The following is a 27,474-nucleotide window of genomic DNA, read 5'->3' on the forward strand; positions in this document are numbered from 1 at the left end:
ATTGATTTACTCTCATGTAAATAGTTCTCATCTGTTAGGCTCAGTAAAAAAAAAAAAAAGCCACACCAAAACCAAATACATAATGAGAATTTATTTCTTGTGTTGTATGTAATTGCAGAACATCACTAATTTATCATTAGAATACAATATAGTTGTTAGAAATTATTATTCTGGGATGTGGTAGATTTGGGCTTTTTTTTTTTTTACCTAACTGAAAATCAGTGACCCGTGTTCTCAACTCATGTCCTCTTTGTTTGCCATAAAGTGTTTGGTGGGAACTGCAGTTCAACCTACTGGCTTATCCAGCAGGCAGCTCTCTACATTGTGTTATGCTCAAAGGTCTCTGATGTTCTATCAAGCACTAAAATTGCTCGGGGTTGGTTAACCATCACCTCACCTACTCTTAAGGGAATAACTACTTTTTCTATATATACTTTTTTTTCTCTTTTGCAAGTCATTTGATGACATCTTACTGTTTACATGCAGCATTACCATGACATTATGTACAGGAACCAGGTCTCCTCTTCTATCCCTTATTCAAGGTTCTGTGTCAAAGCGGTGCCTGAAGGGTGTTTGTTTAACCTTCATTGACTCTGAGGCTTTAAAGATTTTTGGTGGCGGAGATCTTGAGTGACTAGTTCAGTATTTAATAAGGAATTGTTTTTAAGTTCCATGTTTCTTTTAAAAATATCTGATCATAAATATAACTGTAAACTTCTGCTCTGTTCCTTCTCTTGCACTAGTGACAGCTCTTCTGTGCCTGTTACAGTAATGTTGTATGTAGTTTAAGGTGCCAACTAAACTCAATTATAATCTTCACAGATCAAGCTTGCCAGCCCCACTCTTGTTAAAGCTATAATGTCTTTCTCTAGATACCTTATCTTTTTTTGAGGTAGAGGGCTGAAATAGAATCTTTTATTAGGCATGCCTAAACTGCATTTTTTTTTTCTCTCTCTTTGCACTTGTTTCTTAGACTTAGGAGGTTAGATTCTCAACCTACTTTCTGAATAATTTGAAGCTACTTTGAGCACTGCTCCGTCACACTTCAGTCCAGTATTGTATGTCCTTTCAGTCAAGCACAGGATATCATCTGTAACTATCACATAACGGTTGTGAAGCCATGTGCTATCACTTCAGCTGCATCCTACTTCCTAATTTTTAACAGCAAGAATGACATTCTTGCTCATCCCAGTTCTCTACAAGCTGTCACAAAAAAGACTTAGCATTCATTAAAAATACAAATAAAGTTCTTACCAAACTGCAAGTATTTTATTTGCAAATAATCCCCATCTTTGAAGGCAGTCTGATGTAATCCCTTCCCTTCTTCAAAAATGCTTGAAAATCTGATGTGTATCAAATTATCTTTTGCAGCACATCCACATTTGGTTGATTTCTTAAAAGGAAAACTAGGCCCACTCTAGGCTTTGATTTCAGTATCTGTAGCATGTCCTTTTAAGAAGTCCTTCTAAGGTATGCTCAGAGAACATGGGAGGCACGGAACAATAACTAGAGACAACTTGTGCAATATATTAAGATATTTCAGAACACAAACTTGTTGAACCATTTAAACTGTATTCCACTTTTGAAATGTTAACATTGTTTATGTGTGTATACATATATTGAAAATAGCAGTCCTTAGTCAACCAAGACACAGAAGATACCTGCACTCTAGATAAAATACATTTCATATAAATACATTCATGGTTTCTAAAAAAAAAAAAATTGTACAACCTCCTGACAGACTCAAGTGCAAATAACTTTCTCACATGTATTTAACTTTTGTGATGCTGATGGGCTGACTAAAGGCTATCTAATAGTGATCAACTTTAAACACTGAAAAATCAGTAATGTGGTTCTAGGACAGAGTAATTGAAAAATATTATATGAGAAGTTGTTTCTGTTGTCATAAACCAACTGTATGTGTCTTTAAAAAAATAATTTTCTGTTTTAGAAAAGTTGTTTCCTCATTCCTTTTAGTAACTGTTTTAGTTCCACGCACAACTAGGTACAGTCAGCTTTATACACTAGATTTTCCCTTTCCCCACGGTGTTCTTGGAAGATGAGCTGGCAGTGTTCTGGACTGGCCAGAGAAAGTTACATGTGGGGAGACTGAAGTTGGTCCCAAGGAGAAAGGATGGTTTAGTTAATGAGTAAATAACCATGATTTATTTTTGCCAAAATCTGTTTGAACTGCAAAAAAGAAATACACACATACATGCCATAAAGAAGAACCTTGCCCTGAAATTGCAAGCTAGTATGTTGAAGAGAAGCATTGTAAAAAAATTTTACTTTCTGTACAGTGACAATACCAAATAATTTCTTCTTAACCATCATATACACAACACAAATATTATGAATAGAAATCTATAAATACTTTTAAAATCAATTTGTAATGTATAGCAGTCGAGGGCCACAGCTGTACAAAATGTAAGCAACATATATAAAACGATTAAGAAAGTGCAAAGTAGAACAGTATCAAGAGCCTCCACTTTTTACAGCATTTATAGTTCAAGTGTGAAGAGCCAGCAGGGATGCAGGAGCTCAGTTACAGTTCAAAAGAAGACACAGTTCAGGATTCTGCACACAAAATGATGAACTATTATTAAATTGTATCTTCTCACTTCTTCACATCTATGACTTCCAGTTAATAAGATAACATTTTTATAATTAATTTCGGTAAAGAGTGATTTGTCCCTTTTCATGAGTTCCATAAAACAAAGATGCCCTGGTCACAGACTACTTTTCTGTAAGTAAAACAAGACTATATGAAACTACTGTAGGTTTCTGGTTGCCTTCTTATGCTTACCATATTAAAAAGGTGAACGGAAATACTCCTTCATAAAGTGAATACAGACATTTAGATCCTGATCCTCTAAATTACATACAGGTAACCTGTACTATTACTGCAATGTATGTGAAGATCTAGAGGATCAGCACCTTAAAAACAACCACCAACCAATCCTCAAAGAAGCCAACAAACTAAATGACAAAATTCACTTGAATTTTGAATCTGCTTAGAGACGATTGCCATCAATTTCACTGTTTGCCAGTCAAGAGGCAAGTTTTGCATTCTGCATTCAGGTGATCATTCCTCATCAGTACCTCCTGTAGGAGTGCAAGTCTTTGTTTTCTTTCATGCTGTGTCCCCTAGTGGAATGCTCTGCTTTCATTAAAATACAGTGGCAAGTAAAAACGTATTTGGTGAGCTGGAAGTTGAAATAGTTAATCCAGCACTCTTGAATGAAACTTGTTTTTAGAAAGCTTTTCAGTTCACCTTCATTTCAGTAAGTGTACTTTATATTCTTTTTTAGGCACTGTAAATATTCAAGATACAAACTGATGTGCAGAATAATTAATCCATTCTCAAGCAGTGTGTTATTAGTGATCTCTAGCAAGTTCTTGACTAATGTTGTCCTGTTTTTGTTTTTAAATAGGGCAGGGTAGACTTTAAATACTTTCTTTTTTCCCTTCCCCTGCTAGGTATCTTATTATGACAGAAGAATCATCACATTTACATTAAATTTAATCTTTGAAATATAGGCCAGACTTCAGAATTAGTTGAGAGATGTTGCTAGCAGTCTGAATATGCTAGAGAAACAAGAAAATTACCAGGTCATACTGCTTCACATAATGATGTCTGTCTCAAAACTGTAGATGATCACATGAAACTCTATGAACACCATCAATGTCTAATCTGCTAGTAATTAAGAATTTGGAGTCTTAAGATGTTTTCTGTTGTACTTGATAGAGATTATAGAAACCTTCATCCATTTGGTGTTATTTTCTGAATATGTGATATCTACAGTATACAGAGACATACAAGATTGAGGCATGAGAAGGAACCATCTGCACAACTGTCTGGTCAGCGTAAATTGTTTATTTGCCCCCGTACATTCTTTCGATGTCGTTGAGGTAATGGTTTTTCAGTTCTTTCCTTTTCAGCTTGAAAGCATCGGTTACTAACCCAGTCTCTGGGGTCCATGGTTCAGGGCTTAATCGTACTTTGATGGGTATTTCAAACCTTTCTAATTTCACTGCAGGGACAAGAAGAAACAAAAGCATGACTATGATCACAGAGCCAAATTAAATATGAATTCATGGCTACCTAAAAATCTTGAATGAGCAGCATCCTGTAGCTTGTATAACATGGTGTCCTACTTAATGAAGCAACCTTACAGAAGGGCTGTAAGTGAATTTAATCTTGCACCAATGCTGAGTGCTGGTCAGTGTGCAGATATTCTAATAACACACTCTACTTACAGCTTATATCGTGTGTGATGGTACAAAATCTGAAGCTTGCAACAAATGAATGTGTAGCCTGAAGATCTGAGACTACTGTCATAGGAGGATGCACTGAAATCTAGAGTTTTATCTTTATTTAAGGAATGTAGTAATAACTCAGTGAACTCAAACTAGACAGATGTGCTTAAATTTTTTAATTATGATGAAGTACTTCTATACTTTCTATGCTTGAATGATTCTTACTCAAATTTTTCCTTCTTAAGAGTTTGTTTAGAGTTCAAAATAAAGGATTTCTCTGTATTTTTTGTTACCTTAGTCCCTTATCTTCAGCTGGAAGCAGTGGCTTGGCACATGCTCAACCTCATTGCAACCAACCTGCTTCTGTGTCTTGCCCAGGCATTAGGCCAAAGAGGGGTAAGCAAGGGAGGTAGATAACTGCTTCAGGGAAAAGGGCAGGGACGTCAGGAACATGACAGGGAGTTGCCATATGTGTGCAATACTTGATGGACTTGGCTGTCAGCACGTGCATCTAGACTTGTAAGAGGATGCCACGTGTATAGACTTGTAGCTGAGTTTCTAGGACATCTCGAGGCAGCGTGACCTCTGGGTGGCAGCAGAGGTCAGACAGTTGGGCTTTTTGGCTCCAAGTCTGTCCCTAGGAGCCCTTCTGTCTCTAACATCAAACTGGTTTTGTAATGTACTGTTCCATCTTATTTAGATACGCACCTGCTCGTGAGGAAGGTGCATTATGTTCCACTAGAAATGAAAATGATCTCTTCAAAATAGTTTTTGAAAAGTTTCAAACTAGTTGTTTTGCAATGGTAGCTTAGTATCAAGAAGGTAGGTAGAATGTATAAGCAAAGACTTTTTTTTTAATAAACAAAGCTATATGGATAGTAATTTGTCCAGTTCATGATAGAAAAACATGGATTAAATTTTTTAAACAAGTCTGAGACCTACAGATTGATATTCTTCTTAATTATTTTTTAAAGGCAAGACTTAGTAGTGGTTTTCATTCTTATTTTCTGCATTTCAAAAGGCAGATTCTCCTCTCTGAAGTTGAAGAGGCAGTGCTTGAAGTCCAGTTTACTTCCTTCTGTGGTGTGCCAAGTGGTTTAGAGACTTTTTTTCCCCAGTCAGTTTGTTAATTTTTAGTCCCTTTTAGGAATGATGAGGCTTTTGATCATTCAGTGCCACAGAAGGCTTTTAATCCATTAAAACCACAAGGACTGTGGTTGTTTAAAGCTGTAGGGGACAAAATTACATGGGGGAAAAAAAGCTTTGAAATATCTTGCTTAACTAGCTTTCTTAGCAGCAAACGTCCAGAAACTTTCCTTCTAATTTGTCAGATCTTTTGGACCTTATTTTTAAACATATTAGACAAGCAACCTGTCCCTAAATTCTAGATATTTTTTTTTAAATCTCACTTTTTTTAGAAAAATTAAAATAGCAAAGTAGTCAGTCTGACCAAAAAGTATGTGAATTCCTGGGATAATAGGCAACAATTTCATGTCGTCTTTGCCTCTGATTAAATTATTAAATTTTGGCAGATACAGAGGCAAGAGGAAGAAGGAAAAGCAGTTAGTGAGAATAGCTGAAGAATGTTATTGGATAAGCACTGTGGCTAGCACAATATTCTGCTTTACTTACTCTTGTTTGCCACTTCTTTAATCTCTCGCAGTATTTCAGCTTCCATCATAGGATTGTTACAAATATCTACCCAAGTTCCACTGATGCCTTTCTGCTCAGCTAATGCCATCAGCTTCTTCTGGTTAGGAACCACAAAACTGATCACGTAAGACTGGTCACTACCACAGGATGGCAAGAGAAGGAAGAAAAAAGATCCAAACAGTTGAGATTTTCATTTTAGGGTGTAAAATGCTTACTTGATGTTAGATACACAGATCCACAGTGCTTTGTGAACTGTACTTTTTCCTGTATACAGAATTCTTCTTGTACATTAAGTCTTCAAAACTGATGGCTTAAAGGTATTCAAAGTGGTTTTACAATGTTAGGTTCAACTGGTACCATGCCCTGCTGTCATTTCACAAGTGCATATCTCAGTTTAGCTTCCCAGCTGTGTTTGGTTGGTTCTTTTCAGTTTCCCTTCATGTAGTGCAGTTAAGTTGAGGGGACAAAGAGGAGAGACCAGGACTGTTTCCAAAACTCAGTGGAAAGCTTTGGATCAGGCACAAAGTGTCCAGATTAACTTTTCTCTGCTATTCTGACAGAAAGACAAAATACATGTGAAATATAATAATACTTGTTTGGGGAAGGGATGGGATGAAACTGGAGCGTATTAGAATAAGAGAAATGCCCACAGAAAAACGGGCAATTTCTTCATGTTTCAGGGAATCTGGGCATCTGTGCTACTTCAGAGATGCTGTTTGTAACTTGTACTCTGGTAAGGGGGACTTGTTCAATGGAAACTTTAGAAAACTACAGTACATCAGAAGTGAGCCTATATTTCATCTTTACTCTAAATGGAGTTTCTAAGTTAATACTGCTCTTACCTTTTGGCATAAGCACAGATATTGTCAATCAATGAACAGTTCTTCAGTGCTGCCTCTACTTTGCCCAGAGATACGTATTCTCCTGCTTGTAGTTTTACCAAGTCTTTCTTACGATCTAGAAGTCAAGTGTGAAGGAGAAAAAAACCAACTTGTTCCATTTAAATTTTTGCATTTCCACAGACTCATTTGCAAAGCCACTATTATATATATTTTGTGCAATGCTATGCAAGATTCTTACTAAACATTAAAGTATCTTACTAATGTTTCAAAGCCACTAATGGCATATACATATTCTGCCAACTTTATAAAGGCTCTGTAAAAAAGTTTATATAGCACTATGTTTCTTGTCACACCATTTTTATGAAAGCTATGGGGACTCTGATTTTCAAACTTTGCAATTAATGCAAAAAATTCTTTAAAAATTCTTTAAAAAATTCTTTAAAGTCCATGTGCTAAATTTAGATAGTGATAGTGTCATGGGAAATGGCATCACTTCCAAAATTTTTCTACAGCTGTGAGGACTTCTGGGAATGTGTTTTACACTGATTCTGCAAGCAGGTAACCTTAAGTAGATTAGCCAGCTAGTAGCAAAGCCAACAAGATTAATAGCATGCTTATAATTATATTTAGTCAAGATCTTGTAATATATTAAGATATAAAAAACTGAGACCAACCTATGATCTGCAGACACCCATCTGGATGAAACTCCCCTATATCTCCTGTACAGAACCATCTCTGACCATTCTCATCAATGGAGAACTCTTCTGTTGTCTTCTCTTCATTTTTAAAATATCCCATTGAGACATTAGGTCCACCAATTACAATTTCTCCTCTAGGATTAGGCTTGTCTTTATTAGTATAGCCCCCTGAAAAGAAGAAAATCCCCACATGATTATTTGTAACTTGTATGTTCTGCCAAGATAGTATTTTGAAACTTCAGCTTGAAGGTAATGCACACAAATTGATGACTGTTATAAAATTATTTCCTATTTTACACCTAGTGAACCAGATAGGCAAAGAAATGAGCTAAACAGTGGTTAAATTAAGTGACTATGAAATCAAAATACTGAATACTCTCACCTTCTTGCCAGTCTCTCAGTTTTATTTCACAGCAAATAAGGGGAGCTCCAACTCTGCCAGTGCTGTAATCAGCAACTTAGGGAGAGAACAAGGAGAATACAAAGATTTTGGTCATTTGAATATAAACTCAAACATAAGTAAGGTGGTAGCTTATCTCAAGTTATTTTATTACAGATAAGAACTACAGCTATTTTGACTTAACAAAAAAGCAAACCCACCAAGCCCTCATACATATCTGTATCTTAAATTATGTATTTCCAGAAGCTTTTATCTACCTTCTGTAATTGTTCCTGCTCCACAAGTTTCTGTTAGTCCATAGCCTTGACCAACAGGACAACAAAAACAGATGTTCATGAACCTTTGTGTTTGAGGTGAGAGTGGTGCTCCTCCAGAAAGCATCATACGGATATTGCCTCCCAGTAGTGCCTTTACTTTTTTAAACAATAATCTTGAAAGAAGGAAAAAAGCATTAAAAATCATTCACTCATCTCACTTTTTTATAAAATACCTAAACCCTTCTCCTTCCTTCCTATTTGGAGCACCTTAAAAATTAAGTTAATCATTCAGATTTTAGTGGAGAGCAGGGATAATTAAAAATGTTACATCTTGCGTAACGCTTAAAGATGGCAGAATTCCTGTAACTCAACTAAACAAACATTCCAGTTTTTATTACTAAAAAAAGCAGTCCAATGAAAACTAAGTAGTCATTTGTTCTGAAGATTAGTCATTCCTACCATTAAATATCTTGCCTATTTCCAGTAAGAATGTGGATTATTTCAGTTAGTCATTAGATCATATTTGCGTCTTGGATGAGAACTGTCTGATGTTGGATAGCTTACGTGATTTTTCTTTCAGACTGTCTCAACTAATCACAAAAAAATAGGTACACTTGAACCATGAATTGTACTTACACATTACATAGAGGTGCATCATATCCCCTCTTGATTTGTTCCAATTTGTAGTCATAGCCTATCTTGAACAGAGTTCTCTGAATATAGTTCATCTCTTGAACTTTACTCATAACATTTTTATAAATTCTGTCCATTATTTCCTACAAAGTGTTAAAAAAAGCAGGGAAGATTACCACATAGGATAGACTACCACGTGTAAATTAAATTCCATGTTAAACATTTTTAAAACCCTATTCATCTTCCTTTAAAATGGATATTACAGTAAGAGTGAAAATGTCGGTATCATTGGTTAGGCAATGCTTAACTGTAATGCTTTTAATGTGTGATTAATTAGACAATTTATAGACCATTGAAGCTTGGAGCAATTTGAAATGAGTGGAATGAAGTATCAAAAATGCAGTAAAAAACAAGTGACTTGGCCTCACTTTTCTCTATTCACTCTTCTCTCCTCACACCACTATCACTAGAGAGGAAGAACCTCATGCTGCACTATAACCTTATATGAGAAAACGTGCCTTCAATTAGGCAAACAGGTAAGTCAAGGGCAAGTAACTGAGTAACCATCGTGGATCTTCAGACAAATTGCAGTTAATTCATGGTACCCCTTTCATTTCTACAAACATCTTTCTAAACCTTGGATTTGGTTTCAAAAATACTTTCCACCCCTCATTCTGAAGATACCTTCTCTGTCAACCACCACTACAAACCTTGGTCAACGCACCACAGCATAGTAAAACTTGCTATGTTACATTGCTTTCATTACTGGTAGCACCTTAACCTGTACTTAAAGTGTGACAAACTGGTTTAGAAAGTACTTCTAATTCAAGTTTAGTTAAAGCTCTTTGCTAAAGGCTGGAATATGCCATGCAAAATTTATCATCCTTATGAGTTTTGATGCTGTATGTTATCCAAGGCAACTGACAAGTACAAAAGAATGAACCAAGAGATTTCATTTCACCACTTCCTTTTCCAGGAGAAGATTTTTCAGCTTTCAAAACAATGTGGTTGCAGTAATTCTAGTTACACGACAGAAAAACCATGATTCTGTCAGACAAAAAATTCATTTTTATTAAAATAATAAGCTTATGATCACTAAAATACACAGAACTTAGTGTTCAGATGGGTAATGTATTTAACAGAAGTCTAAGGATTGGCTCTTTCAAGTTTGTTACAGAGCACAAAGCTTTGAAGTATTTATGTGCTTTCTAACATAAGTCAAATTAAAATTTATAAGAAAGCTATAAAAATCATGGACTTTGAAGTATCAGAGATCAAAATATTAAGATCTTATTAGAAACCCCTTTCATTAGAGCTTTTGATTAGTTCCTTCAAGTCGTCATGATTTGGATTAAAACAAACTAAAATTTCAGGAAAACTGTACACTCTTTTCAGCCCAGTTTACCTGCAGAGTATCATCTAACATTTCCAACAGCTAGACAAATATTTTAAAGCGGAATTAACTGTAGCTTTTGTGTCTATCTGAGCCAAAGCTACTCTGGCTTTCTTCCTGGGCAAAGAGGAGTTTCAGACTGTGAATGTCAAAAGACTTTCTGTATCCTATTGTTGTATCAGCAGCCCAGTACAACATTACTTGTAACTGTTAAAACACAGTTACAGTTTAGGATAGAAGAGGGTCCTGGCTTTAGCGCATATATATATATTTTTTGTGCTCATCTGCAGCATCAGTACTTGGTTCAGGCAATGACAATTGGAATTTCTGTCTTCTGCTTTTCTCCTCTTAGTGACAGCTACTTACACATAAAGAGAAACAAAGGTTAGTAAATAGGTTTTGCTAGCATGAAGAAGATAGCTTTTTTTTTTTCTAAACATCTGCTTCTGCATACTCACAGGCACAGCTGCCATCAGTGTAGGCTTCAGTACAGTACAGTCTCCTTTGCTTCCCTTCTTAATTTTACTTGACTGTAATAAGGAAAGAAGTCAATTTATGAAGTTGAAAAATAAATTAGCTCTATAGAAAACTACTAAAAAAAAAAAAAGAGGAGATACATATTAGCATGTAATCTGTTTAATTATCTTCTGTCCCTCCAAAAAATATTTCCTGCATGTTTGGTTTTGTTTTGGGTTTTGTTTTTCCCACACACACACTATGATGGAAAAAGTAATTATTAGTAAGAATTTCAACCAAAATACCAGATGCTTTACAAGCCCAACCTGGCTAAGTCCACTTTGTATATCTCTCTCTTATTTCCTCCCTCTAGCACTTGCTTTCTCCTCCATCTTCCTCCAGGAGTTTCTTTTGCCTGGTGCAATCTCTACCAGCAAAACATACAGAAACATTATTTTCCAGCTTAATTTACTCCTACTTATCTTAATGGTTAAATGGGAAAAAGCAAAAGGCTAAACTGAAGATATACAACATCTGGATAAAGAACTGATAAAGTGAGACCAGAACTTTACTATCACTTTAAACAACAGCCTTACATTCAGCTAATCTATTAATAGTTTTTTATCCTGCTATCCAGTGGGTAATACTATAAGCAGTTCCTAGGTTTCCTTTTGGATTTCCCAAGTATCATAAAAGTAAAGTTTGTAATGCAATGTATATGGTACGACCCACTGCTACAGTGCACCAGGAATGCTAATTTGGAAAATTCATTTTCTGGAAAAAAATTACATTAGATTTCTGACATGTATCGTATACATCAGCATTTCTTTAATGAAAGAGGATAGCTGGGAGAGAAGAATGCAGACTGCAAAAGCAAATTTAGTCTTCCCCCTCCTCCCTCACCTGATCCGATAGCGTGAGTGGAGAGGAGTAGCCAATTCTGCAGCCATAAGTGATGCAAGAAATTTCTGCTGTCAATTCTAATACGTGGGCCAGAGGCAAATAACCAATATAAGTATCCTTGGGTCTAGGAAAGGAAAGGATTATCTAATTAACGATGATGCACAACTGGACTGAAAATACTGGTTAACAGTTTTATTGTGTGCTTAATTATTACTTTTCGATAGACTCAGATCACAAATTTCAAACCCACAGTTCAGAAACAAAATGGGGAAAACTCTGCTTTACTGGAATCAGTATGAATTACAGGATTTGTCTTGTTTTCTAGGAAAAAATCAGATTCCTTAATGTTGCACTGCTGTCTCTGCTCCTTGGGGGAGATTTCATCCCAGGTACCACAAAAGAAGATGAAATCACTTGTTTTAAAATAATCACCAATTATTTACAAATCCTTAACAGCATCTCCTTCTAAAATATATTAGTAGAAAGAGAGCTGATCACTGAAGTAGAGGTTTATTTCAGGAAATAATTTCTCAGAGATTTCTCAAGAAGAACTTAGATCTTTCCCTTTAACAGAAGCTTTCAGCATCAAGTCAGAACTGGTTTTATATCCCATCACCAAAGCAGTTTAGCAACATAGCTTATTTCAGCTGTTATAACCCTTAGTGAATGCAGTGACAAACACACCCACATTCCTGAAAAATGTCCTCAAAATATTAGTGTGAGGGAGTCTGCAGTTGGTTTTGCTGTTGCCAGTGCACAATTTATTACTCTTCTGCTCATTTCAGTGAAGTACACTTGAGCAGATTCTACAGTATATGCATTATCCAACAGTAGCATCTCTAGATTAATGGTCATGGTAGGCTCTGACAGATTTCCTAAAGTGATTCTAGCTGCCAGAAAACATCTAAAGTTTGATTAGCTGATGAATCTCTTTATCTGGTGGCATCTTCTGATGCACAAGAGTGCAAAAGTCCATCACAGACCTAAAGCTAAGGGTAATAATAATAAAAAAGCAGAAACAGCTTGTGAGAAGAGCTAGAAGGGCATAATTTTCAAACAACTGGGTAAGGTCTCAAACACAGTATGTATTTCTCATAAATAAAAGATTAGTGGGCTACCAATAAAACAAATAAATTTAGTAACACCTGATGCCAGCAACAGACTTTCTGTAAAATTTTGGAGGTTCTGTTTCACCTCTCCATACACGTGACAACTGAGTACTTCTTACCCCAGTCCAGGTATTCTCTCACACTGTCCTGTCATTCCAGCTATTAAGTTTTTATGCATCATCATCACTCCTTTAGGTCTCCCAGTAGAGCCACTGGTGTACATTACTAAAGCCAAGTCTGTAGGAACAGGTCTGCTTGGCAGAATGCTTGCTACAAAATGTAGGAGAGAAATTGTTATTGATTTTTATCTACTTTATAAATTGTTATTTCTGTAATTAATCAATGTGAAAATGTTTCTCATGAACCACTGTGGAACAGGTGCCTCAGGACAGGCAAAGCACAGTGTGCTGCCAAGTAGTCAGTGGTGGATGCAGATGTTAAGAGGAAGTGAGGGAAAGCTCTAGAGAAAGTTCCTCTGGTCAACGTGCTTTTTAGCTATAGATTGGCTAAGAAAAAAGACACTTCCAAACCAACAAGAAAAAAAAAATAGCAGCCTTGAATGCTTTCTCCTCTTAAGAAAAAATAGTGAAAATTAATAAAGGTAAAAGCAGATAATGGAACACTGCACCAGATTCTATTTCACTTTCTAAAACAAAGGTAGACTCTTAAATTATTCTGGTGGTGGTTTAGAAGTTAAAAATAGTTTTATTCTGAAATACCTAACACTTGAACAAAGGTGAAGGACAATAAATAGAGATTAAACAAATTTTCCATTTATTTAAAGGAAGCCAGAGGATGAACTGGCAATCTGCCACTGCCTTTGTGTTAGAGACCTGCATGGGTTTGTTTTTTTTCTGTGACACATCCCTCTTAACCTAGGTCTGATTTCACTGTTAACATTGCTTGATTAGTTCTCTGAAGTGATTAACTTACAGTTTTCTGGTTTGGCTCCCAGCTCTTCTACTGTCTGCATACTATGAATCTCTATATTTTCAGGGTATTCTGATTTATTGATAGTCTTCTTGTCCACATAAATTATATGTTTAAGACAGGAGACCTGTGGCAGTGCAGTCTATAGAAGAGAAATGAAATGTTTAGCACCAACTGCACTGTAATAAAAGGGGGGGGTTATAAACAGGTGAAGCTGGTACCAAATTACCTTAAGCTTGCTCTCCAGAAGTTCTACACTAGTGACCAGATACGATGCTCCACACTCATTGAGACCATAGGTAACTGCCTCTTCACCCAGGGTGGCATACAACGTAACAACTGTTACAGTCAGGAGAGGGAGAACATGAAAGAAATGTTAAAGTAATACTAAATGTAAAAGCTTTTGCTCTAGCTCACCAGCAAGCATTGGGGGGGAGGTTAAATTAGCTCAGTAGGGAATTTTATAATTAGAAGACAAAACAGCTTTTCATTTTTCTACATCAAATTTTTATGCCACAAGAGACCTCTGGAATGAGGACAGTTGTATAGGAAGCATTTCTTTACTGAGAAGGTGGTCAGACCCTGGAACCAGCTTCCTGTAGAGGTGGTTGATGCCGTAAGCCTCATGCTGTTCAAGAGGTATTTGTACAATGCCCTTAACATAGCGTGCTTTAACTTTTGGTCAGCCCTGGAGTGGTCAGGCAGTTGGACTAGGTAGTAATTGTAGGTCCCTTCCAACTGAAATAGTCTAGTCTATTCTACAGGAGAAATTAAAGAGATCCTCCAAACCCTAACAATCGTCCAGTAAGTGACCGAGAATGCATGTCTCCCTGAGCTTTTTGCAACCAGAACACGGGGAGAGGTGACACTCAGACATGGCAGGGCACCAGTCACAGCTCTGCACTTGCACAAGCAGCTCTTTCAGCAGTGTCAGCTACTTGCTTGTTCCCATGAAGTTACTGATGGGGGCAAGGCAGAGTATCAGACTTAGCAATCAGGTTGCTTTTCATGTTGCAAGATTATTTTTAACCCTGAATGGCTACAGTGATGCCATTAAGGGTCTTGCAGACACCAAGGAGTTCACCCCTTCCCATCATCTCTGTTGAAAAAAAAGTCTTCCTTTAGTGTCCATTATCTCAAACTCTAATCTTCAAAGACTGTCAAAGGAATTTAATATTCCTGTGAAATAGGGTTCATGTGAAAGGGACAAAAAGAGTATTGTTATATAGCCGATTCTTCCTGCCTCTCAAAGCATGAGGATCAAGACCCAATTAACTGTCCTCTTCTACTTCAATAGCAATGTCAGCTCTTCCATTATTGCCTCTTAACAGCCTTTCTGCATACTCTGTGACCTTCTCAGTCTTGCCACTTCACCAAGAAGTCTGTATGCATTAAGTCAGATTAGAGACTGACAGCTTAAATAATTTTTTTTAAAAAAGAAAAACCCCACACACCTAATTGTAATGAACTCAAGCAGCTTAAAAACCCTGTTTAAAAACAAAACCCACAACAAACAAAAAGCCCCACAACAACAATGAAAAAAAGCCCCAGAAAAAACACCCAGTAAAACCCACCTCAGACTAGCATATTATTTTTGATTATTCTGCCATTCTTCTTGCACCTAATAACCATTCCATGTTCTGGATTCATAAGTCGGGATACAGACAGAAAATACTATAAAAACATTCTACATTTTGAGGGGAAGAAACAACTACTGAAATCTTCGGAGTATTAAAAAAAAATTATAGTAACTGTACTGTCATTCTAACATCTAGAAGATTACTATAGTAAAATCAGAAAAAACAGTCTCGTAAGCACAGGTGAGTTAATTTTAGGGCTCTCTACAATGCATGAAATAGACTGAAAACTTCTAAGAATCAGACCACAGGCAGAGTAAGTTTATGAAATACTATGCCATCAATGACAGGACTGGCAAATTCAAAATACTTAAAAGCTAAACCAGTGCCAAGAAATGGGTGTAAAATACACTGGAAGCAAACAAATTGAGCACTCACGAGGGAAGTTGTACTTGAAGCAGGTTAAAGCTGCAATGATCCATTCTGCTCGGGTCTCGCAGAATATGACAACAGTACTCTTTGGGGTGAGTCCCAGGGCAGTCAGTCCACTCCCCAAACGATTCACTTTCTCATTTACTTCTTCATAGGATAACCATCTGTAAGTTCCTAAAATTAACTGGTGAGCAAAATAAATACATTGTGATGCCAAGAAGCTGCTGGTACAGCTCTACAAGCTTATGTGAGTTGGTGCATCACACCATAGGCACACACACTGCCACTTATTAAAAGAAAAAAGAAGTTAGGTTTTTCTTTAAGTAGAATAAATAGTGCATCCTGCATGCTGCTATTCTTTAACTACTATAAAATGGATGGTTTATATCATAAGATGATGATTATGAAAGAGCTTTAAGGAGACCTCCATTGTTGAAGCAAGATGCAAAGCAGCTCTAAACCAAATCAGAATTAAGTACAAAATTGTTAAGTTTTACCTTTTTGAACACTTTTCCATTTGGTTGCATTTCATTTTCTTCACTCAGTATTTCTCTGGTCCCAAGACAGTCCTTCTTCCCAAACTTGGCTAAAGCATGGTCAAACAGTTTGTCCAGCGTGTCTGCTCCAGGAATGTTTATGTTTGCTAGTGAGTCAAGATGACTGACAGCACGGTAGGGGCTTCCAGGTTTGTCCGAGATGGGTTTAGCTTTTAAACGTTTTGCCATAGCCTTTTTCTTCTTAGCATTGGTAAGAAAATACCATGGAATAAATACAAGCACACTGTATACAGATATTAACAAGTACACAGGCAGCAAGAGAATGGCACGAACTTCTAGCCTAAGTTTCATGGCAGGTATTTAAAAAAGAAAATCTTATTATATTCTGAAGCAGGCAAGAGCAGAGCAGCAGTGCAGAATGGTGTGGGGAGAAGCAAGTAAGTGAAGCTTAGGTAGTTCTGTTTCAGAGCAGCTGCTAAAATTTTAGTAACCTTTGAGAGCCAACAGTGGACACCTGTGGGTGAAGACCAGAGCCAAGCAGAGAGCAGGGGAAAAAAAAAAAAAAGAATTAAATTAGTAATATTACAGTCAGTCTGTTAGTTTTATTTCTTCAAAGAGTTCACTTCAAATGCATCAAGACAAAGGAGACTGAAGTAACTGTTTTAAGAGGCACGTACATGGCGTGATACAGCAGAGTACTGCTCTGGAGGCAAAAGAGGATGAATCTTTTCCATACTTGTTTGTTCCATCCACAAATATTTACTTTTCACAGACTTTTCCTCCCTATCTCTTTTTGAGCAGTTCAGGGCTGTGGAGGAGAAGTCTGTCCTTCACATCATAATACTGTGTTTAAGCCACTTGTGTAATGCTCCAATTGCGTAATTACCAGAAAGGTCAACAGTTGTTTTCCCCTTAAATATTTGTACTACAAAGATACACTAATTTCTTTACTGCTTTTCAGAATGTTATACCAACTTATATTCAGATTAAGAAGTATCTTGATACAGAGTCCTCAAAAGACTATATGTAATATTCCAAATTGCTTTATTAATTTTGCCCAGCAAGCAAAGTTTTAATCTATTGTTTCTCAACTATGAATGTCAGACCCTTGGAAAGGGATTTTACAAACTTGCTTTTCCCCCTTGAAAAACTAGTTCAATATAAGCATTTCAGAACTCCAGGTATGGAAAATGGAATCCAATGGGACCAATTTAATCCAATCTAAAATAAAGCACAATTTGGCAGAATTTTGTCTGCGTGTCAGAAATCCTTTCCCATTAAAGAGAACTGGGCCTGAATAAAGCCTGAAGGTGCATCCCAGCAGACCACAGTTGTGGCTAACCAGCTGGTCTGTAACTAGTCTGCACTGGCACGTAAAGCGTAGGTTTTTATCTTGAGAATGCCATCTGTCTGGATGGGATGTAAACATGGCATGCAAACAAATCATGAACAGGAAAAATGAAAGGCCAAGGCACACCAACAGAAAAGCAGCACCTCAGAGACAGAGGGGAGCCAGTAACACTGACTGGCTTACTGCAAAACCCAGCCTTCTGTGGAGGGAATCTTAATGGATGAGAATAGGGAAATTTTCATGGCTCCACCAAGAATTAGAAAAACGTGGACACACCTCAAAATGTACCTTTATTAATATATTTGCCACCCTCAGGTTATGAGGGAGACTACGATTAACATTTCAGGTTAAACAACACAACTGTTACTAACAGCATAACAGAAATCTATTATTACATCTATTAGTAGGTTGTTGGGCTTTTTAATAGGAATTTTAAAATCTACAGTTGTGTTGTAGGCCATATCAACCACTTAACATAGTGTAAGAGATCTACAGATACTTAAAATAACATGATCACCATGTTAGTGTTTTTAGTTAAATCTATACATTCAGTAGTAATTTTATTCTATAATGTACTAAATTAAGCTCAGACTTGTTCAGAAAAAAGAGTATTCTGAATATTTCTTTTTATAAAAATAGAATACTTGATACTTTTAAAAATGTATATGCTTATTCTGCTCCAGTTAACCTTATCATCATGAAACAGGCAAACCTCAGCAGAAGAGATATAATTTTACTTCCCTAAGCTCCAGTTCTCTAAAATGAAGGTTTACTGGTTTATATTACAAATCTTGCATGATATTTTCATACCAGTTAATTCAGTGCTCCAAAAGCAGCAGTTGAGCATGTATTTAAAACAAAAGCCAGCCACAAGTGCTCAGACTACATTAAGAAAACTTCAGTCCATGCCCATAATTAGACACAAAGCTACACATGAAAATAAACCCCATGGAGAACTCACTGCTCTCTACCTTCCAAGAAAAAGCATATGACCAGAGACAATGCCTTGGATAAAAAGCAGATTTGTTGGACTAAGGTGACCAATTTAATCTAATGATACAGTACTATAGCTTTTATTCAGGCTGAGTAGTAGCTTTTTCATAAGTAGCTCTACAAGCTGACTAAGCAACAAAACTCAATCTATTGTTAAAAGCTAATTTAAGAACTTTTGCAGTTTACTGGAATGACTTTTCTAACATGCTAAAATATAAAAATGTTCAAAATATCGCCTGAAATAATGAAGTAGAGCCAAAAAGGTCTTAATGGGAAAATGTTTTCTCCTAGAAGTGGCATCCAATTGAAATAACATTTGAATTTTAAGTGCATGTACAAACACTTTTTGTATATTTGTAGCCAGATATGTTAACATTCACATTATCAGAAGTTAAAGACTGCATTTCTTCTAGTTTGAAATTTCAGATTAATTTGAAATACTTTTTAAAGTGTTTACAAAAACATAGCTAATTTGTACACATTTGTGGTCATTTTAAAATGTCTTGAAAAAAATCAGTTCCAATTATTAATAGACATCAGCTGGAAAAACTTAATAAATCCCAAAAAGACAAACTTGGCTTTTTTCTTTTCATGTACAAACTGACACTGACACACACTCAGGTATACTTACAAGGTCTCTGACACTGGTGACTAGGGTTTTTTTCAGTGTCTATTAGACCTATATTAAAACAGAAAACAAACAAACAAAAAGTAGTATTAGAGGCTGGGAATTTTTTTGCCTTGCAGAAAGGAAGAATCTTTAAAATTTCTACCCTAATGCTCCTCAAGACTAGCTTGTGAATTCAGGCAAAGGTGGTACACACTACCTGTACAAGAGGAGAGCAATTATATTGGAAAAGATTGTCTGCAAACTAGTGTACATATAAAGATGAAGCTACCCAAAATTAGTTTGATTTTTATGGGAACCTTCCCTGTTTAAACATGTTCTGAATAAGGTATGAACAGAAGTGAAATTAAATTAATTTTTTTTAAAAAGGCAAGAAAGACTTTCAGATTCCCTGGGGTCTGTTCTTCTGTTTCAGGGCAGAAGTATCATTCTTGATGGGTGAGTATCAACAAAAACATTTACCTCAGAAGTATCTGTAGCATACATTGCCCAAAATAGTCAGGAACATGGAATAGAGTTTGGGTACTGAGGTAAAAGGAAAGTTTACAGAACAAAAGCATGATTAGGCAGGCAGTGATGTTTCATTGGTCCTATGACCAGAGGGGGGAAAAAGATGCCTATGTGTAATTAGCCAGACTCTGTTTCCAAAAGTCTCCTGCATAATTGTTCTCTTGGACCACTTGGTGTTATACACTGAAAACTTTTAACTGCTGTTTGACAGTCACATTTTATTAGCCTTCCCCATAAACCTAAGATTTCAATCAAGGTACCAGTTTTTACAGACCAAAATTGTGCTAAACATCCCTTATTAAATTATCCTAAACATTTTTTTTCTTGTAATATGAAAAAAGAATAAGAGGTGCAATAATGCTTTTAAGTGTTACAGGCACTTGCATGTGGCTGTAGGAGATTTTGATCCATAATAGGACCATCCCAAACTCATGCCAAATAAATATTTGTATGAATAAATATTTATAGTATTTAAAAGATAATGCATAACAGACTGACATACTGAACTTGGGAAAGCATCTCCTTAACCATTTGGTTAGAAGCCAAACTTAGCTATTCAGATTACACCTCATACCTTTAATTTCTAATTTAAGTTTAATTAGGTTTTAAAAGAAAGGATGAGGTGCAATACTGACATCAATGCACTATGAAGGATACCTTCAAGGCAAGCCAGCTTACCTGTTCATCAAGTGTAACTGTTACATTCTCAGTAAACTTCCTCTTTCCTCACAAATAAAAGAAAATGCAACACTTATGACAAATTTCACTCTATCAAAATAATGCAGTGATGCAATACTCGAATATTTAGAGTATGTAATATTTTATATTTACTTGCAAAGTTCATTATTTATCTTAATTGTGCAATGTAACAAGTCTACACTAGATACTTATCTATCTATTTTGGAAAAGGCAGAGCTTCCAGTGCTTGATATAGGAAATGCACCTTCCCAGCAACAGCAATTGGTGCATGTCTGGCATGACTACAGGCTAAGAAAAGAACCAAACCAAAACAGATGTAGTTTCTCTCCTAGATAGCGGTGTCTTCAGTATCTCCCATGGATTTTCCTCAGCAATTTTTAAATGGTAACTCACTAGAGTTCAGTAATCATCTACAATGATATGTTAGTGTTTGTATTAGAAATGTCACCCATGAGGTTTACTCTATTACATGATGGGTGTTTACAAAACTTCTAGAGTCCAAGCTTATTACAGAAAACAACTGATGTGAACACTTACACAAGTGCTGACACTGTATTTTACAGACTGCCACAGGTGGAAGAGATATTCTTTGACTATAATCTGATCTCGATATCCCCAATTAAAGTTGCAGATACAGACCATATTAAACATTATATTCTTGACCTGCAGCCAGGGCCACACAACAAAGTCTGAAATCAGAGCACAGAAGAGACATTCCACTCTCTGAAACTTTTCATTCATTTAACTAAAAATCTATAAGAAACAAGTGACAACTATTTTTTTTTTTTATATAGAAAAATATATTTCAATCGTCACAAAAGCTTATGAGACTACTTAAGAGCCAGAGTGTGTGTGGAACAGAGAGAGGCTTTCTACTTCTAGAAACAACTATTCACAGAGATGGAAATACCCTAAACTTCTCTCCATTTAACTATTCAAGTAGAACAGACTCTTACCCAGAAACTTGCCCAGCATAACTAGAATTTCTAAGTGTAACTCAAAACATACAGAAGTACCCATGGCTAGAAAATGTATCCTAAATTTAATAAGACAGCAATTATTATCTTTGCTAGGAAAGTCTTTAATTAGCCCAAGTCCAAAACACTGTCAAGGTTTAATAATGAAAGTATATGAGTAACAGTGTCTGTTGTCCTTCCTGTTGTATTAAAAGCCTTGCCAGGGATCCAATTTACTCTGTAATAGCATGATTAGAAGAAAATAATGTCTTTTTCAATCTACTTCAAACATCAACTGCAACTTTTAAAATGCTTTTTTTTCATTGTTTTAGAAAAATCTTCTAGTACAAAATATTATACTAGACAGGAGAAGGGTAGTATTCTATATTCTAGTTTGTGAAGAAAACCTGGAATCTGCAAAGCCAGAAGTTTAGTTTAAAAACAACTCTTGAGGAAGTCCTGGTTTCCTTGCAGTCGAGCTCTTGCCAACCTCAAATGGAGACACAATTCTGGCTTTAGCATAAGTACTCGAGGTTGACTCCTTCCAGGAAGTCCTGAAATCTTCCCAAACTATCCACTATAAATAAGTAAGACCTATTTCTGGAATTTCTCTAGCATCCAGGCAAATCTAAAGAGTCTGGAAAGCACAGTAACCATTCATAATTTGTAAGGGGAGAGGTGGTTTTACACAGTAGGAAAAAAAAAAAAAAGTGAGTTGACCTGAGCAAGTATATGGGTTATTAGTTGGGAGTCAGATTTTAGAAGGAAATGTAATAAATATCTAGCTTTCCTAGATTTTTTTTCCCAGTACTAGACCTGAAAGAGGCTAGAATTTAAAAAAGAAATTACAAAAAGACAAAAATATCACATTGCCAGGAAGATACAACAAGCTTAAACACAAAAAACAAATGAGTACATACTACCAGACCCTCTACAAATTTTTATTTTCCAGGTTTATACACATTGCACACAAGAATTGGAGAGCACTTCTACAGATGAGATGGCTGTGATTAAATAGCAATAGGGAGTTAGAAGACTTGTAGCTCGTTACAACTTTTCAGGCATTAGAAAGATCAAAAGAAGAAAAACTAAGGAAAATTATGCAGGTTTTTACATAATCCTAAGTGTTCTTATGAAAACAAATTCTGCCATTATTAATGCAAGTTTTTCATGGTAGAAAAGAAAGTACACAAGGTCCCATTTGTTCCCTTCTCACAGGAAGATTTCTACATATTTTCCTCTTACACAATTCTCTACGTCAAGGGGCAATGAAAAATCCGGAGGCAATCTAATCAAACACCAGCAGGTTTCAGAAGTACTTCTGTGCTCTCTCAGTGCAATAGTAGCTCAAAGCCTGTGAACTGAGTCTCTGCAGCATAAATACCAGTACCTATGTCCCAAAAAACAGGGAGAGGGGAAGTCCATTATAGTAGATCCTGATAAGAGTTGAGGGTCCCTGCTTAAGCATGTACGTTCTATTTGGCTTAGCAAAAACACAAGTAGTACAAGGAACTCTTGTTTCTACTGCTTAAAAAGTAGTTAATATGACCTAGCTACTAAACAAACACAAGATTTCTATTTTGTTTCAGGAAAAATTTTGTTGTCCTTTATATTCCCTACTCTGTTTTACTACCTCAGAACCGGTAAGCACTTTGTCATTCAGAACAACAAAAAAGAAAGGCAATTTGTAAGCATCAAGTATCAGACATCTGTTGCTGCAACAACTATTATAATGGAAACCAGACCAGCCATGCTTACCCAGTATTTCTCAATTATCTAACAGACTGGTGTGAAACTCTCTCCCCTAATCTTGTAATGGAAGGGCAAATATTTGGTGAAAGGGTAAGAGTTGTTTGTGTGCCCCAAAGGCAGAAGAGATAAAAGGCCAAAGCAAGATTCCACAACTGAAAATCGTCCATTGAGAATACACTGAACTGGGAAAGTACTTCTCTAGACCCACCTCTTTTACTTTTGCCTTGTTAAATTCTACCCAGAATCTGCACTGTAAATACTTGAGGCTCATTCACTCCAATGCTTCCTCTCTCACAAGCACATATCCACCTGAACTGGTTTTGATGTGATTGGATCAGAAGCCTGGGACAGACTAGTTTTCAAGTCAGTCCAATTTAGGCTGCAACATTATGAATGAGAGCAGTCACTGTAACTCATACTAACTCTGCTGTTTCAACACATGTTTGTGGTAAGGGAAGTTTAGTGAGAGGCATCCTTAAGTTTCACTGTCATTTTAGTCAATGAACATGGTAAGGACTGGTGGCTTGGACAGACAGTATTTCAGAAGAGGGTGGAATAGGAGAAAGTCTGCAAATGAAAAATCCTGATATTACCTAAAACTCCCTCAGCATCTACAAAATAGACTTGGACTAATGGGCACAAAAATTAAAAAAGAAAATGCATAATCTGTACTTACAAAGAAATATTTAATTCAGGCCTGATCCCCTCAACATATACCCCAATCTCATTGGGGATTATAGCAAATATTACACTTTGGTGCTTCAACAGCAAACATAGGCAATCATACTGTTTCCACTTTTTCAAACAAGCATATGAAAAGACAAGCAGCATGATCAAGGACAAATTTTAGATGACAGGTGGCCATGAAACTTCTCCAGAAAAAGCTATGTAAACAGTCAAATAAGAATTGATAATCTCCTTCTTCCCTCATATAATACAAAATGGACAGACTGACAAGTTCTGTGTTTAGCTATGCAATCATTTTGCAATGGAAAGGTTGTGACTCGCATGGCTCTGATGATCCAACCAGTGAGACTTAAGCTACCATCATCTTTCCATTTTCTGCTTCTTTCTCAGTAGTAAACTGCTTTGCAAAAATACAAAAGTAGTGGCCTCTCCTAAGACGGCTGAATTATACAGTCTAGAAGATCAAATTCCTGTAAGACCTACAATTATAAAGCCCTGTTTGCCTCATCTTCCAAAACGTTTTTCTTGCCTGCAAACACTGTCCCTGATAAATTGGATACCCCAAATCAAATAGTACCCTAAAACATACACAATTTATACTAGAGTCAGCTTCATATATTACAGAAAATAAGTTTTGTGGCTTGCTTCCCCCTATAAAAATCATGCCTCCTTTCAGTACAGTCTTGGTAAGTTCATGCTTTTCAAGCTATTCTCTTATATCAGGTAACTTCAGATAAATTTCAAAGCCTGTTATTGCACCTATTGTTTTGGAGGATATTACAACAGAAGATCTTTACATTCACTTACATGGTATCAGTTTGAAAGTAGAGACTGGACATGTTTTCCCCTCTTTTATCTTTGTTTTATTTTTAAGCATTCCAAATGAAGCAGGTTAAATGAAAACAACAAAACAAAAAATTTAAAAACAAAACAAAATGTATTACTGTTCTGCATAGGTCTGTATCATGGACTGTTTGTGCATTCTCTAGCATAATATGTGATGAGAAGGAAGCATTCAAACCTCATTTTTATAAACATTCTGTGTAACATTTTCATTTTTGGGCAATTCTAACATAAGATGTGATCAAGGATACTGATTATAGGCCAAAAAAAGGCAGTTTTATCTAGAAAAGGGAGAAGCAAAACAATGCAAAAGCACAAGTGAGACCACACTGAATTTGAAGATATTCCCTCAATTTTTTCTATGTGGAATTCAGGCATCTGAAAACTGGTCTAATGTTCTGTGGTAGTTTAAGTCAAGCAGTTTTACTTTGCATTGAAAGGGACCAGGTGACTTTGTAAACTAGGCCATCATTTCATCTTACCCAGCAAGGAATGGATGCAGGAATAGACCAGACATAAAGCAGGAATTTACTCAAAGCTGAGGTTGTTTTTTAACAGAAGGTATTCTCTTAACAGAGAAGTTAAGAACTCAGCTTTCCCTGCCTTTTCAGGGCACAATAAAAGTAAATAATTGATGTATCATGGTTATGCTTCACCGACTCCTGGAGTAACATGCACTCAAGTTCAGACTCTGATCAAGTCTTGGTATTAGATTTCAATAAATGTTAATGACATTTTACTCAACAAGGCAAAATAATTCACGAATTACATTACCCCAGCTGCATAGATTAAATATTAACACTTATTTCCTGGCCTCAAATCCAGTATGTTACCAAACATCTGTACAGCATGACCTAGGAGGAATTGTACATACTCTTGTGGTGACGTATTAGAAATACTTAAAACTAACATGGCATTTCCCAATATAAAATAGAATAACAACATGAAGCTATTACTACATAAGAACGAAAGTTGAGAAAGAGTAATTCTTTTTAGATAGGACTTAACTAATAGATTTGTCTGATCACAGCTTAGTAACATGACCAGAGGAGAGTCAGTCACTACTAGCTACTTCCTTTATTTATAAGCTTCCTGAAATCCAGCCGTGTTGCTCTGTAATAACCTTCTCGTGAAAGGAGCAACTCGGAGTAAAATGTTAAAGAGCATGAACACAAGTTGAGTCTGGAAGCCAAACATGCAATGTAATGACAGAGATCATCATAATCCCTTTTAATGCTCTATGGAGAGAGTCCAGGAATATTAACCTTCTGGATTCCATTGAAATCCAGGCACAATAAGAGACTATAACAGCTTCTCCTGTAGTTATCCTGGCAGATTATATATGTCTTTTTAAATATCTTGCCAACAGCAACTGTTGTGAAATTAACAGACTAACGTTCTAAATTTAATTCTGTATTACTTCACAAAACCTGTCTCTCTTCAGCTTCCATTTTGACAAGGAATTCTGCCACCAATTTTATATTTACCTTTATTGCTTTTCAACAACTCCAGCATCTGTCATCAGTGGCAGCATTAGGTTGCTTTCTTCTCAGACGCTGGTCATAATTTAGGTAGTGAAATTAATTATATACTTAAAAAAAAAAAAAAAGGTGGGGGGAGGAGGTGGGAAGAGAAGCAAATGTTCTTCCTTGTGTACTGTACTGCATTAGCAGCCTTTTCCCTACCTAAAACTGTGCTGCGGGCTGGGGCAAGATTTCTCTAAAGTTCTAAGGGGTTTTTTCAATGTTCTGTGGGGACAGTCAACAAGAGGAGCTCCAAACTTGGGAAATACACTTTCCCTTTTCTTTTAGAAGCTCACACCCAAATGCAAATTCCTCCCTTTTATGTGACTAAGCAAAAAGGATTAGGCTTTCTTATTTGCAATTTGAAGAAATTATTTCCTTGCAGATGTTCTGACAGGCAGAGTGTGCAATTAAAAAATACAAGTTTAAGAAAACTGTTCCCACCCACGGTCACTTGAGATGGTGGCCTCTGAGATTTGAAGCATGAGTCATCTCTTATTTTTCATTTAAATTGTGTAACTAGTTAAGCCACAGAGGAAAATGGTTTGAGAGCACTGGAAGCAAGCATATTTTAATCTTTTGCAGAAACACGGTGTTCTCCAGTGAAAAAAAGTTATGTCTTTTGTATGTTTAAGGACATGAATGTTATTGTTGTCTTAATGCAAAATTTTAGCAGTGTTGCTTGGTTCATGGTAAAGCTAACCCATCACTTTCTAGCCAGACATACATAGATTCATCTCTAGATACCTGTCATCTCTAGATCAACATCTGGCATTCTCAGATAAGTAAAGATTTACCTAAGACAGGACTTCATATTGCAACTTTTTGCTCGCTTTACTCTAAACTTTTTGTGACTGGACTTGCTTTCTGCTAGCTTCATGTACTTTGTGAGAGACAAGAGATATCTTTAGGGTACACTTCTTTTAATAACAGTATTTGGCAACTCAAGTATTAATTTTTCTAAGGAAAACCTGGAGGTATAGACTGGGGATGACTTGTACACAGATAAACAACTCAATGCAGCATATACCAATTAAGGTGAGAGAAGCTGGGGATTTTACCCATCAGGAAGGGAGGCAACACTGGTGATAGCATTTTCTACGAAGGAAGGTAATCTTACTGACTTACTGTGTCATAATAGCTCTTTGATTTTATCTGCACTTCAAAGAGGAAGGGAGATGACCAAACAAATTTCAGTACCTTTTCTCCTACAAGGCAATGTGCAGATTCAAGTTAAATTTAATAGCTTTAAAAACTATTCTGTTCAATATTCTGAGCAGTGTAGCACCATCAAAACAGGAAAACAATGCAAAAGTTGCTCCAACATAAATATTCATACTAAGACAGGATAACAAGGTAGAAACTAGCACAATTCTTGGAGAAATGAAGTTTAAAAAAATGGGGAAAAAAATACCTCTGAGACAGCTTTAAACAGCTAAGTTTTGAACTTTACTGCTATTACACATGCATGCACATTTATCACACTTCTTAT

The 27,474-nt window shown here is 36.2% G+C and overlaps 1 protein-coding gene across 4 annotated transcripts in view; it reads right to left on the minus strand.

Moving 5' to 3' along the window:
• Window positions 1-1,529: 1,529 nt before the first annotated feature.
• Window positions 1,530-27,474, minus strand: part of ACSL4 (acyl-CoA synthetase long chain family member 4) — a 37,501-nt gene continuing 11,556 nt past the window's right edge. For 2 of the 4 annotated variants that reach the window (XM_051630353.1, XM_051630355.1), the window contains 15 exons: window positions 19,016-19,063; window positions 16,041-16,280; window positions 15,550-15,727; window positions 13,764-13,873; window positions 13,538-13,676; window positions 12,724-12,874; window positions 11,496-11,619; window positions 10,595-10,666; window positions 8,747-8,886; window positions 8,111-8,283; window positions 7,836-7,910; window positions 7,430-7,621; window positions 6,756-6,870; window positions 5,893-6,050; window positions 1,530-4,034 (listed from right to left, as the gene is read on the minus strand). In XM_051630353.1, the coding sequence (XP_051486313.1) occupies window positions 3,877-4,034; window positions 5,893-6,050; window positions 6,756-6,870; window positions 7,430-7,621; window positions 7,836-7,910; window positions 8,111-8,283; window positions 8,747-8,886; window positions 10,595-10,666; window positions 11,496-11,619; window positions 12,724-12,874; window positions 13,538-13,676; window positions 13,764-13,873; window positions 15,550-15,727; window positions 16,041-16,268 (2,013 nt within the window). In that variant the 5' untranslated portion in view covers window positions 16,269-16,280; window positions 19,016-19,063 and the 3' untranslated portion in view covers window positions 1,530-3,876. Of the gene's footprint in view, window positions 4,035-5,892; window positions 6,051-6,755; window positions 6,871-7,429; window positions 7,622-7,835; window positions 7,911-8,110; window positions 8,284-8,746; window positions 8,887-10,594; window positions 10,667-11,495; window positions 11,620-12,723; window positions 12,875-13,537; window positions 13,677-13,763; window positions 13,874-15,549; window positions 15,728-16,040; window positions 16,392-19,015; window positions 19,064-27,474 lie in introns of those variants that run through there. The other 2 variants (XM_051630356.1, XM_051630352.1) reach the window with 2 other exon arrangements.

Source organism: Apus apus, chromosome 12, assembly GCF_020740795.1.
Source record: "Apus apus isolate bApuApu2 chromosome 12, bApuApu2.pri.cur, whole genome shotgun sequence".
NCBI lineage: Eukaryota > Metazoa > Chordata > Aves > Apodiformes > Apodidae > Apus > Apus apus.